Source organism: Lagopus muta, chromosome 5 (genome assembly GCF_023343835.1).
Source record: "Lagopus muta isolate bLagMut1 chromosome 5, bLagMut1 primary, whole genome shotgun sequence".
NCBI lineage: Eukaryota > Metazoa > Chordata > Aves > Galliformes > Phasianidae > Lagopus > Lagopus muta.
The window spans coordinates 51762582-51777437 of record NC_064437.1 but is presented as its reverse complement, the minus strand read 5'-3'; the positions used below and the strand labels follow the sequence as shown (position 1 = coordinate 51777437).

The window sequence follows — 14856 nt, the reverse complement described above, 5'->3', positions numbered from 1 at the left end:
ATTTATTTTGTTTTCAGTTCCTTCACCTACAAAAGTAATGTTTTATTTGCTCTATAATTCTGAACAAGGAGTCCTCTTGGAAAGCAAAGCTAACAATGAGTTAAAGATCAGAAAAATCTTTATCTGCTTGGAACTATTTTCATGTTTTATTAGAAACCTTGCTACGGATCAGAGAGAGAAACAAAAGTTGGTTGTCATTTGTAACGAATGAGATTCCCAGGAGTCTTGCAGCCATTCATTTCTACTCTCAATAGTCCACCAGCTTTTAACCTTCCAGGTTGTCATATACCTGAAAACTGATTCAAATTTAAATACTCACTGCTTAATCATTGAACAAGCATGATTTTCTCTAGTTGTGGGTTAAGGAGGAACATTGTAGGGAATATTTCAACAACATTATGTCAGCTATTGTAAGCTTCTTAGATTATTTTTTTTTTTCTTGTATAAATTCTCACCCCATTGGATGAGAGCTGAAAACACACAGCGTGGTTGGTTGCTGTTCACTGCTTGGATATCTTTCTCATCCAGATATCAAAAGTATTTTTGAGAGGGAAAACTAGAATATTTGTCTCACAGAAAACTGCAGTGGGGATTTAATTTGTGACAGTTCAGTTATCTGAGACAAGCTTTTCTGAGACTACTCATCCTTTTAGAATTAATTAGCGTTCTCCATGTGTCACACTAAACCCAAGTACCACCCTGCCTTCCATAAGCAGAGGTCTCAGGTCGCCATTCTAAAAGAATAGAACAGATTCTTTCCAATTAAAAAAAAAAAAAAAAAAAAAAAGGAAAAGAAAGAAAGAAAGTAGTGCTTGCTCATAACTTTGATCTTTCAACTCAATGACAATGTTAGGTAACAAATCCCTTAATCTTACAGTAAAAAGATAAAAGAATTTGGAACTTCTCACAAGGGCAACCCCCAGCTTTTTGTTCCTGGCTTTTTGTTCTGGAGCACTAAAGGAAGATTCCTCTAAAGCAGCAAATAAGATGGATTTAAAGTACTCAAAAACCATGCAACAGAATTGGCTCTTGGGACCAAAAATCTCTACTACTGACCCTAGCAGAATTTGCTTAACAGAGAAACTGACTTTGCATTCTTTAAGTTTTAATTTGAAGTTATATGCATCAATGAACAATAATGTCACTGACAACGTAATTATATATATATATATATATATATATATATATATATATATATATATATGCAAATAGTGGCTGCATCGGAAAAGTCTCAGTAATATGTCCCAAATAATAAACTATCAGCCAAGCCAGAATTCATACTTTCTTAACGTTGCTAATGTTGACTAACTTTCAAGATCTTTTCCCTGCCTTGCTGCCAGGTGGCATTGATCAATGAGTTATAGTACCATGCCTCAATTTCTTAAGCTATGTAATGAAAATAATCATACCAGCTTATGCTGTAAAGATCATTTAAGTATTAGCGAGCTTTTAGATGTTGGCTATTATCCTAAAAGTCCACTTTTTTAATCAGTTAAGTTTTGATAACTTCAGTATCATTTAAAAGTCTTGTTTTACTACAAATGAAATATTTAAGAGTTCATAGCACTTATATCTAAGACTGATGTCAACAAGAAGCTTAGTTTAGTCACACTATTATGAAATAAATATACAGCTGATGAAATAATAGGAGTTTGAAGGACAGGATAGTTAAGGCATGAATGGTGAGAGACTGAGAGGAAGGAGAATTCTAGAAGAAAACCAATAAGATATTTAATATTACATATTAGAAGTTCATTGAGAATTCTTATTTTACAGTTTCTTTGAAAATGCAGTGTTTAAGAAAACAGAATGAGAATGACCTTGTTTATAACTGATAAGAAAGCAGAAGGAAGTGGAGCATAAGCAGAGAGAAACAAATATGTATGTTTCAGAATGGTCAAGATTGTATCTTGTGAGCACCAGCTGAAAACAGTAATTTACCATACTGCAAGATCATTCCTTAATAGAAATAAACTCTGCCTAATGGTTAAAACCATGAACCATAGTATTTCCCACAGTAAGAATGCTAAATACCTTATATTATTTTAAATTTAACTACTGGCTATGTTAAATACACAGTTTGAATTCACATGTAATTTTCTTATTGCAGTAGCATAGTTTCTCCTAAATATCCTGGTAATGAATAGAGACTTACATTCTGCTTTAATTGCTACCATTATGTTTTGCCATCAGTTGAAAATAACGTGCTGTATTATTTATGTTGTATTCCTAGCTTCAAAAGTTTTACAACCAAAAACTAATCATCCTGCCCTCTTTCATATTTTAAGCATCCAAAAGTCTATTAAAATCATGATCCTTTAAAAAAAAAAAACCATATAAATTTTAAATATACTCTTGATACAAATCAAAGTGGGTAACAGCACTAGTGAATTCAGCGTCTCCTGTTGGTGTGATATCAAGAAACAGAATGTGCTGCCACATCTTTTTAATAAAAGCAGCTCTTCACAAACCTTAGAGAATCAGGATTTATGCATACCATAAATAATGCACCATTTTCAACTGCAGAATATAACTAGCATAAAAGATACAGAAAAATACTCTTCCATAACTTGAAGTTATACAATGCTCATTAATTTCTCTGATCCTATTTTAACCACTAAAACTCATATTTGCAATGGAAGCTTCCTACACCTGTTTTGATTTTGCAGTGTCATTTTTATCTGAAAAAGATTCAGAAAAGAGAATTTTTGTGATCACACAAGAGGAGCTTACCTGAGACAAAGCAGTCTGCACCATATTTAAATCTGTCCTACAGTGCAAACAATTGCCCTACTGTCCTGTCTATTGCTGCCCCCTCTCCCCTCAAAAACAGACAGGCTGCTTGCTAGTGATACTGAGACCTGGAGAATCGCAGCCATAAATTTGATTCCTTAGGAGTCTTTCATATACATGGCACTTCTATTTCTATTTAACTTCATAGCAACTTCCTGTCTTCAGGCCTTTTTTAATAAAGCTTTATTTTTAAAACTTACATCTCTCCAGCTTTTCCACATCCATTTTCCCCACCATTGTCGGGCATAAGACAGCCCTTCATCACAGCCTGTCAGTGTCAGCACCTTCACTCACTCCCAGGGGTGAGCAGCTTCCTGAAAATCCTATTACTGCCTCACTCCCAAATTCCCTTTGCTTCTTGGATTTTACTTCTTTGTATGTTTTCCCTCACGCTTTTTTCCTTCATTTCATAGCCTGTCAAACAAGATTTCTGACAAATCCACAACAATTGAATTCTGTTTTGCATCTGTACTGCAGTCACTAGCAACTTCTATTGTACGTGTTCTCCAATGTTTCCTGCCAGATTCACAAAAGATAACTTACATTAAGTATGTTATACCTACAATTCTGTTTCCTCAAGCCAAAATACTGCAGCAGTCATTTATGAAACATTGTGGTTGACACATTTTTTTAAACACCTCTATTTTTTGTCTCTTTAGATTTTATCGACTGCCACCTTTTCTTTTTTTTTTGTTTACCATTTGCAGAATTTCTCAACTAAGAAATCTCCTGTATTATGTTAGATTTTGACTAATCATTTTTGCATCCAAAGGCTATATTTAAATTGTTTCAGAATTGCACACCTGAGGAAATAGATTTTACAATTACTCTAGTTGTTTATGCACTTGTGCCCTTTCAGTCATCACTGCACAGTAGGACTCTAATGAGCAGAAAAAGTACTGCTTTTTTCTTACAGCACCTATATTAGTCTTGTCTAGCTGCAATTTGCGCACTGGTGGTCAGTTTCTGACCTTGGGCTGTTCTGGAACTTTTAATTTCCTACTGAGCATAAGCTCAGCTCTGATACCCTTCAGACCACTCCCACCTTGGCCCAGCACTGCTCCTAATCTATATGCTGGCACTTAGAGGCCAAATACTTTGGCAATGTTCGCGTACCACTGCACGGATGCTGATACTCAGCTATATCTGTAACACCTTCTGTCCCTCAGGCATTTTTATTGTTCTTATATCATTTTTCTTATCCTCACTACTGGATTGGTTGTAACACCTTCCATCTAAATTCAATAACAATTATCCCTCCAAAAAGGGAGTAGGGGGAGAAAAAAGGAAAAAAAGCAGGCTATTCTTACTAGGACAGATCAACTACAATTTCTACAGTTTTTGTCATTAGTACACAGCCATTCCTATATCTAACATTCAATCCAGATATGAGAGAGATGATAGCTGCTAGTCTGGTGACTGGTATTTAAGGCTTATATCTATTTATCAACTTACATTTATTTCATCTAAGATTGACTACTCTTATTACTTGGACACTGATAACACTACTCTGTGCTCTTATTTCATCTATCAAGATGATGGTGAAACTGGCTATACTTCCAAATCCATTTGTTGACAAATCGGGGCTTGGAAAAAAATAAAAACAAGAAAACAACAGCAACAACAAAAAACCAAACACTGTTACTTGCATCTTCTCTGGAATTTTCCTGCATTCAGTAGTAGAGATATTTATAGAGAAGAGAACAGAAAAACCTCTCAACACTGAAGTTTTGTTTTTCAAATGGGGTACAGAATAAATCACACATTCCAAGAAAGATTCACAGAAAGAAAAACTTTAAGCTGGGACTACTAAGACACGTGTCTCAGTTATGTCCCAGATAATGGACTAAACGCAGATATTCTTGGTAGAATGCTGGTAGAACTGGTAAAACCATACATAGCAAGTGTTTGGACCATGCACAGATCCCTTTCAGTACCATGAATGTCAATTTACTAAATATAATTCTTACAACATAGCAACGTTTGGAAGCAATACAGAGTTTTCAAGAACTATTTGCTTCATACATTTCTTTTTTAAAGAGGCTTATTTTTGCAAAGGTTTTTCATCATGCGTTTGGACAGCCACTTCCACTGCAGGTGACTAAACCTGCTGCCTGACAAGTACTGACACACATAGATCTGTGAGACACTTCAATTGCCATCCTTAAGGACAAACATATCCCTCCTATAAAGAATACATACAATAAAGGAGTATCAAAGGCATCAACAATAATACAAAGAACAGTGGGGTGATGAGATTGCTCTGAGCAAATAGCTTAGTTCCTTCCCCTTCCTCCCCCCCCCCCCCCCCCCCCCCCCCCCGCAGCAGTCTTTCACTGATATCCGTACCCTGAAAATGAATGTGAATGTGCTGAAAAACTGAAGAAAAGAAACAGTGACATGCAAGGACGACACTGGAGTAAAAAGCTTAAGAGCTGCATGAAAGCAATGGGGAGATTGACTTTGAAAGTCTCAGAAGTGTTCTTGCGGAGAATAATTACAGAAGCCCAGATCTCCTTGAGCGAGATTTTCATTCTTTAGTACTATTCAACAGAGTAACACCAGCATTGTGCATAGCACAGAATGGATTTTATTGCCCAGCTGAATCAACATTTACAGATTAATATGTTTAAATAAGCAGAACCAGAAAATCATTACTAGCATAAGCATTATAGTTTGAGTTGTTTAGCAGCAAAGTCATGATAGTTATATAGATAGATATGAAGTTTTTCCTCACAATGTGAAAAAATTTAATCTGAAACAAAAATCCAGTCTTTTTTATGAGTGTTCTGCCTTTTAAAATAGATGTTAAAATATGCATTCCTGCTCATTTAACAATTACATCTCTCTGCGCTTTCCACAAGATGACAAGGAGTAAACAGAAGGGTGTCACAGACACTCCTGAAATGCTGTGGGTGCCACTCTATTCTACAAGGTATAAGCACAGAATGGTGACTTTCACCTCTGTCTTATCTGCCATTCAGTAGCAAATGAATAAACTTCATCTAAGCACTCAAAATCAATTGAAGAAATGAATCTGAGTATTCTAAATGGAGTAAAAGTAAAAGATGAAAAGCTTTAAATGTTCTAGACTGGCATGGCCCATTTTATCCCTAAACTGCTGTCATTTTCCATAAACATCACATGTGTTTTTATATAAGGCATAGTTATATTCATGTGTTGATGCTATTTATCGTTATTAAAAATACAACTATCTTGTTATTATTGATAGAGAAGAAAATAAATGTCAAAATCATGATTTTCATTGCATAAACCAGAAAAGGTTACCAATTCCAACAATATCACAAACTGCAGCATCATCACCGTGATGAAAACTCAAGCAGAGAAACTCCCACTGTAGAGACACACATTCTTCCATGCCCATAGTATATCAAAGCAACCCATAACTGCAGATGATGATTACAGCAGTCTGTCTGTAGCTGATTTAGCAAAAGCCATCTGGATGAGAGACAGCACAGTAATTTCCTCCATCATTTCAAAAGTACTTTCAGCTAGCTTTTCCACTTTTCAACATAAGAAAATAGTTGAATGTCTCTAACACAATATATTGTCAATGTCCAATTTATTTATTCCATACAGCAGCTGAACATATTACATATCACATAAGCTCCACAGTTAACATTTGCCAACAGATGTTTTTTTTTCCTGGAGCAGATGGTATGCTGAGCGTACTGTGACATAACTCACATTTGCATTATCAGTCATGAATGTTACTGCTTTCCATAAACTGAGTTTTCCTGTTTTGCTGAGATATTTTTAATATCCATAGCATTGATACCTGAGGAGACTCTGGTGGCAAAAAGGAGGTCCCACCATAGTTTACATGACAGTATTCTTACTCATTTTGTAAAACTGTGCCTATAGAAACTCATATTGTTTTCTCTTGACAAATTCAAATGTATTTTTAACATAACTTACTTCATAATATAAACACTCTTCAAGTTCACTTGTTACAATAAAAATAAACAACAATACTATTTGCTTTTTTTAGAACGAATACTAAGATTATAGAATCTGGATTATTTTGAAAAATATTCCCTTTCCCCACTTATAAAATAATTACCTGTAATAATGATTTGTCACAACTAGCCCACAGCTTGTTTATCACACTGTGAAGTTCAATGCAATTTTTCTTAAACTCCATTAATATGGTTTTATTTACTTCATCTTTCAAGAGGGCATCAATTATTGTTTTACAGATATTTCAAACTTACCTTAAAATTTGCATATTGTAAGCAACAACTACAATTGCCTTTGACCAGTTTTCAGGCCATCCAAGAAAGTCATTAGTTACAATCTGGCAGCAAAGAAGGAATATCTTACCCCTCTCCGAGGAACAGGGCCTGCTAAAAAAAAACTCCAAAGGAGACAATCTCCAAGTGTAGATACTTCCCCTTTTGTTGCCAGCCCTTAAATGAGGTTAGGGAGGGGTGGACCCTGGGTTCATTTCTTCCAGTTACACAGTGAATTGCTCACACCTGTGCTCCCAGGACAGGCCAAGCCCTTTCACCAGGTGCTCAATCATAACATGACCTAGTGGTTCCCATACAATACATCAACATCTGATTTTGCAGGATTTAGTCTGTACCTATGTTATTGCACAAAAGGAAAGATTGCTTCTATTGGCATTTACCATTGAGGTTCTGTTGAATTTTCAGGGGATGGAACCATTGCAATATTATCACTGACAGCTCTAATTATTATTCTTACCTATCCTCCCTTAAATTCAAGGAATGCTTATTCTGTGTTTTTTCTATTTGTGATTCTTGATTTGTTAATAATTTTGTATGTTCATGAAACCAGTTCAAATGTTTCTTGGTTACAATTTTTTACTTATTTGTGGATTTTAGGCCTTAAAGTATAATCATTTATCATCTCGTCAGGATTGTCATAGCAGCCATCTGTCAGAAAACTCTTAGTGAAACAGCCCACTCACCTACACTTTCATTTTCACTTGGTTACTTATGAAAGACTTTCACTGTGTACACACATATACCAGAGTAGCTTCATTTTTAATACACTTGGTTAATTAAGCTCTAGTTATTTTCTATTTTTTGACAGAAATTTGCTCATGATGTTTTATTCCACACTTTCTGGTTTTATACAATAAAAGAAAACATCGGGATCCTGTAGGCAAGTAGGCAGGTAAATAAAGGCATTGTTATTCCCTTTCAGTAAGGGATAGAAGGAGAGCATTTCAGTAGTTGCAAGTGAAGTTCTTCAGATATATGTCCTGCTAGTTGGATCTAACTGAAGTTGGATCTAACTGAGTCTAAGACAGAATGAGAGAAAAAAGTCAGTATTCCCTCTGTAAGACTGACATTTTGTGCAGTTAAAGTACTGGTATATGGATTATTTTTTAGTATTGGTATCATGAAAGATTCAAACAGTATCATTCACCATTTGTGAAGAGGCCTCAAGCAGTTACAGCCATGCAACTAGACCATTTCCAGAAAAAAACACTTCTCACTCACACACCAACACAAAAGTAATATCTAGCACCGTTAACTCACTTAAATTATAGAGAAAAGGGTCAAAAAGCATTAAAGTGTATATCTTACAGTATAGTTGTGTTTAAACCATAGAAAATCAATTTAATTGCCCCCTCTCTGAAAGCATTCAAGGCCAGGCTGGATGGGACTTTGAGCAACCTGATCTAGGGAGAGGTGTCCCTGCCTATAGCAAGGGGTTAGAACAAGATGATCTTAAAGGTCCCTTTCAACCCAAACCATTCTATGACTCTGTTTAAATTAAGGATCTCTAGAGTCTGAAAATCCTAGCTACAGTGCTCAGTGTTGTTTTTGTGTCTCAGAAAAATACAAAAAAATATAGTATTTCCTAGCCATTATATAGTGAAGCATGGGGTTCACAGGGTCATATGGTCTTTCACACCATCCTTAAGCCACCAAAATTGATCACCTTTAAGACTTGTATAATCAGCAGTATTTTCTAACTGCAGAAACACTCCTACCTAGTTAGACAACTGCTTAAAGTTATCAAGCCCCATTTTGAAAGTTATATAAACTCCTCTGACTCTCTACCCTGCTGTGAAGGCAATTTCAAGCCTTTATTGATAGCTGGAAATGTACAAAGATTACGATTTTATCTACAAAGTGCTGGGATAAGGTTTTTATTATTTGCCACTTTTTTCCAGATGTTGCAACCACCAATTTCTGGAATATAATCTACTCTTCTCCTGGCAGAGACATCTCCTATCCCATAGAAGTGGAGACTTTCCTTGTTATTTTCTGTTATGTGGTAATGCATAGTTTCCTGAATAGAAAAATACACTGAAGCTGACAGAAAACATATAGCAATTTGTATATAGAATGTCTACATACAGCTATAAATACATGTAATTACTTCTGCTCAAAAGGCTTTTTTATTTAGTAGAAATGCTATGAGACTGCTTTTGCCTTAAAACTTCAAAACTAATGAGAAAGGAATTGGAAAACTTAGTCATTTCCAAAAATCCCTTTGAACTGATTTTGAAAAGGACAGAACACAGAAGGTAACAGAATACATAGCAGTGTTCTTTTTTCTTTCTGCATAGTAACAAAGAGACTACAATCTAATGCTCCCAACAATAAAAATTTAAAAAAAAGCTTGTTTTTCAAACGATCATGTTTACTTATTAGTAAGTAAACTAAAGTCTTAGCCACTGACCTAAAACACAACTTCTCAAAGTCAATTGCCAGCTGCAAATCAGCTGATCAGCAAGGTTACGTAACATCAACCCACAGCACCTGGGATATGTACTTCAGTTGTCCTCAAAATTCAAATCATATTGCTTGTCTGTATTATCAGTAGCATTTGAGAACACTGTTTGGATGCATTAGGTCAAAAAACAAAGTTAAATTTTATAGGTAATATATAGTAAACATGTATTAAGAAGCATTTTTACTATTGATTCCAACAGCTCCACCACACCGTAGGGAGATTTTCCTCTCATGGTTCTGATCTTTTCAGCTGATAAGATTTTATTTCCTCTAAGCTGTTCCTTCTCAGTTCTCCAATACGACTTCTAACTTTTCCAACATAGCCTAAGGTGACTAGCGCTATCAACCACTGAAATCACAATAGGCCTGAGACTGGTCAAATCAATTTAACTGTTGCAAGAAACACCATGTTATCACTTAGAATTCATTTACTAAAAAGACAGAAGTTCATACTTTTTGCATTTCCTTATCACTCTATTTTACTTCTCCAGTGAGGAAATATACATGCATATACACTGGTTTCTTTTCTCAAATGATAGGATCTGAAAAACAGTATCCAAGGAGGTTTAGATTGAAGATTTAACAAGAGCTGCTTCATAGATAGGGTGGAGCACTGAAACAGGCTGCTTGGGGAAGTGTTGGAATCTATGTCCCTGGAGGTATTTAAGAGATGTGCAGACATGGCACTCAGGAACATGGTACAGTGACAGGACAAAACAGATCAGGTTAGTGGTTGGACATGGTGACCTTGAAGTTATTTTCCAAACTGAATAATCCTATGTTCCCATTGAGTCTTAAAATTTTCTTATTCTCATGTATAATTATCACAAGCTACATCTACTGTGTCTCTTTCTCTACCATTATATGCTCAAAGAATTTGGCTAGTGCTATCAGAGATGATAATAACTGAGGTAGCAGCTTCTTCAGTGGAGATGCTCATAGCAGCACCTAATAGTCAGACCATCTGGTGATCTAACCTGACCTTCAGTTTAATCCAGTATCTCAATAAAGAGCACCATCATTTTTGATAATTTTTTCAGGTAACAACCACATTTTTCTTAACCCTGTCAAATATAGTATGAAGGAAGCTCACAGAAACTGAGGGAAATAAAAGAATAATGTGGTATGCTGCTTTCTTCCAATCTTGAAGCACCTGACAGAATTTATGTTTGGTATCTTCTCTCCTATAGGTGGCATAATTATAAGTGATGCATAGGGAGACAGGATGTGAGTTATGAATTTCAAATGTTTCTTTACATGGAAATCAGAATGTTTCATATTTCCTCTGTGCCACGAAGTATGCAGAGACAGCACAACTGGAATGTGTAATTTCTGATAAATGCTGGTCAAGTAAAACGTATATTTAGATAAGGTACTATAGCTTTTGTTCTCTTCCACTAGGACTGAAAAATCTCATTGCTACTCAAGTGTCAGCATCCTGATGCAAAACACACAGAAGGTGCCTCATAAATCACCATGTTAATGCAGGAAGTGATGCCAGTGCTTTCTAGTTAGAGCAATTTAGAAAGTGACATTGTATTTTCAGCTCAGCTAGCAAAACTACACTTTAAAACGATGATTTTATTGGCACTGGCAAGAATAAAATTCCATGCTGTTACTACAGTTTTCTACTTCTCTGATTTAGGTTTACAGTGCAGACTTTTAAAAAATTCATTCCTCAGTTGAATGAAACCTGTAAACAGCATACTTTTTCTAGATGTCATATAACTATCTGGGGAAAAAAAATAGTCTTCACTACATTTCTACTAATGACATAATATTTGTTTTAAATTACAGAATTTAAATTTATTGTACCATAAAATTAGGATTATCACAAATTATGGAATGGATTCATAGCATATCATGAATTTCTGGCAGTAAGCCTGATAGTACCATTCCCATTTGTCTTTTGTTTCTTGTTTGCTCAAGTTTAGGAATTCTCCTCCTGACCTGTAAGCCAGATTGTTGTGTTCAGTGAATAGTACAAGATTCGCATAGAAAAAAAATTGATCCTTTGTTAAGAAACAGTTTTCAATTTACTACAATTTACCTCTGGAGCAGATCTTACAACATTTTACCCTAATGAATACCTGTATTAAATTAAAGGAGAGTATATTTCATTAGTACACTAGTGGAGATGGAAAGTGGGATATATAAACTGTATCCTAAAAGAACTGAACATCAAATAAATGGAATTTTATAACCAGTGATGTAAGTGTGCTTAGTTGTGAATCCAGACAGTATAATGAATGAATTCATTTCACAGAAATACAACTACCACCCATTTTAAAAACCAGAAATGTGTTTGCATTTAAAACTGTAAATAGGAACTTTTGTTAACACTTGTACTATACCGACTACCATATCAACAAAGCATCCTTTGGAAAAGCAGCTTCTTAGAAGTGCCTATTTAACCAGCAGTAACCTTGCACTTACACTTTAAGTCACTCATCTTGTGGTTAAGCAATATATTTTTAAGTCTTGGCATATTTTATGCATGTGTTGAACCTTGACATCTATGTTGCCATGGAATATTGCCATCATTTGAATATGAGACATCATTACTGTCAGTAATGATAGTTGTGAATGGCCTCATCACTGCCATTTTGACCCTAGCATGAAGTCAGCCTTAGCAGAAGAAAAAAGTTCAGCCTGTTCAGAAAGAAAATTTTTGACCAGTCATTGTGTTCTCAATTGTCTTTATTCTACAAATGACAAACAAATGATCAGTAACTAGCTTCTAAAGCACTAAATGCCCTCTTTGATGAAAGGATGAACGTATTATAAATTCTCCATTGTTATTACAGTCACAGGAGCCTCTGGGAACTTTCTAAAACAAAAATATTTCAGAGGATTACTTTCATCAGAAAAGAGCTTTCACATCCAAAATGAATTTCTGGTTTAAAACAAAACAAAAAAAAACAAAAAAACCCACTATTTTAGAACATCCAATTGCCAAATATCTCAGGTAAACTTCTCGTACCAATGCATATGTAGCTACTAAGAAATAATTAATTTTCAGCTACATAAATTGAGCATAAAAAAAATTCTAAGCTTTCACCCTACAGCAGCCACCAGTCTGACTGTTAAACAGTTGTTTTTATGTAGGTTGTGATTCAAATTCCCAGTAAAGGACAATCACCTGAATCTTTCTTAGTCAAAATTAGTTCTACAAATGTATAGTATTTTTCCTCACAACTGAAGATTGCTACTGAGTAAACTGACTTTCATTCCATAATCCCGTCCAGCATAATATTTTTTAAATCTGAATTCTCAACTTGATTACAATTTTTGTAGAGTTCTGACCCAATTAAATAAATACTACAGCTGAGGCTCACTTGGCTGAGACTGCCAGATTAAATCAGGTCTTTAAACTTTATAACCTTTATATAGGTCTATATACTAGAGATTTTGTGTACAGATGCAGCAAAATACTTAAAAATTCAGCTAACTTTAAACATCTACTTCAGTAATTTTTGGATTCAGTTGAAATGTTTTGTATTATTTAAGTACTGCCATAGCTGACAGAATTTTAACAATCATGCATTATTTACAGGAATTTTAAATTCCTATTACAAGCTAAAATCTCATCAGTAAGAAGTTTTCTCCTGGAAGGAAAAACAAAAAACTAAAACACACACAAAATCATCAAAGATTTAAACTGAAAAGACTGGAAAAGATTCTGAAGAACTCAAATTTTCTTTTCTAGGAACATCAACATGTATAAGGGCTTCTAAAAAACATTTTTCTTAAATTTTAGTTGTCACGGAGATACATCTACCAGACTGCAAGACAGAAGAATCACTGCTGTCAACTGATGAATGTACATTGTCAAATCATTTTAAGCATTCCTTTCCCATGGTTCGACATAATCCAAGCCAAGATGTGCAAAGATTTCTTCCTCACTTCCAGCTTTGAGAAAGACCCTCTGTGAAAGAATTTTTAAAAAGGAAGTCAATAAGTGTGTTAGAAAGAAATTTCAATTGATGTTTTTACTATTTAAAAGGTGATAATTTTTGACAGTTTGACCCACTGTATACTCCACAGAATACATTCTCTTCATCAGTGTGCTCAAGGCTGACCTTGAAGCGTGAAAGCAAGTTAGAAAATAATTCTAACGCTACTTGATGCTTTCAGTTCTAATGACTTGTTTACAACACTTTGTTTTGATTGCTTTTTCAAGTCTCTGTGTGTTAGAACTCAAATAAAACCTACATTTCTCTTCAACTAGTGTCAATAACTTGACTTTCTTAATAATAAAATCATCAGTGTTTTATAAATTAACATAGTAATATTCTCTATAAATCTATTCAAGATGATTCAAAGGTTACACTAATTATGTATTTCTAAACATTACAGTTGTCAAAGCTTTCCAAATTTCTATTACTTATAGAAGCTTATCTGAAAACAAGACAATATAAAAATTCCATCTGTAAAAGCAGCTGAAAATACAAGATCAACAACTGCAACTGAGGTTTTAAATGCACTTTCTTAATGAATATTTTACAGTAGTAATCAATTTTTTCACATCTGCTATTTTGATATCACAGAAGAATATTTTTGCACAAAAGCCATCCAGAAACCCTACCTCCATTATGAAAACCAGTGTAATAAAATACATTACTTCTTAATGCTTATATCTTATGTCTTAAGTATTCTTTTTATCACTGACCTACAGTAGTAACTACAAAAACAAACAAACAAACAAAACCTGTAATGTAGATGAATATTCAAACTGGAAACCTCACTGTTTGGAGGATATTGAAAGCAAGAGCAAGTTAATTATTATTGAAAAAAATACTTAATATTTCAGCATTTCCTGAATCATTTTGAGTTAAACCTCATTGGCTTCAGCTCTAAAACACCTCCAACTTCTGTGCATTGAAAACTTCAGGGTTAAGTTTTCACAATCTAAATTCTAAATTTAATTTCTACTGTGAAACAGATGAAGCTGAATGGAAAACTACATACTACTGAATCCTCCTTAGTTAGCAGAATCTGATTATAGTGAAGTTTAGCAATATCTGTGCCAGCACATACAAGGCTCTGATTCTGCCATTCCAGAATTTCCAACAAGTAAAGTAGGTAATTTGAGAGCAGCTGTGGCTGATATTCTCTCGAATCCATCCAAAGTTATGAATTCATTTCTTTTTCTTATCAAGTAGTTTCTACTCAGTGAAGTAAAAAGGAACATCTTCATTATTTTATTTTGAGAGAGTTCATCTTCAATTAGACAAAAAAAACTTAATAGGCAAATATTTAAGGTTAATGGTAATTATGGCAAATAAGTATTCTTTCAGTGCTATTAATAAAAAACGTACAA

The 14856-nt window shown here is 34.5% G+C and overlaps 1 protein-coding gene across 5 annotated transcripts in view; it reads right to left on the bottom strand.

The window, feature by feature from the left end:
• DNTT (DNA nucleotidylexotransferase) overlaps window positions 1-14856 on the bottom strand; it is a 267418-nt gene that overhangs the window by 59259 nt on the left and 193303 nt on the right. For 3 of the 5 annotated variants that reach the window (XR_007377188.1, XR_007377189.1, XR_007377187.1), the window contains one exon: window positions 7138-13461. The exons of 1 other annotated variant lie outside the window; for it this stretch is intronic. Coding sequence is in view for 1 of the 4 variants with exons in the window: in XM_048945806.1 (XP_048801763.1) it covers window positions 13375-13461 (87 nt within the window). In the remaining 3 variants the exon portion in view is untranslated. Of the gene's footprint in view, window positions 1-5173; window positions 13462-14856 lie in introns of those variants that run through there. One more of the 5 variants, XM_048945806.1, reaches the window with a different exon arrangement.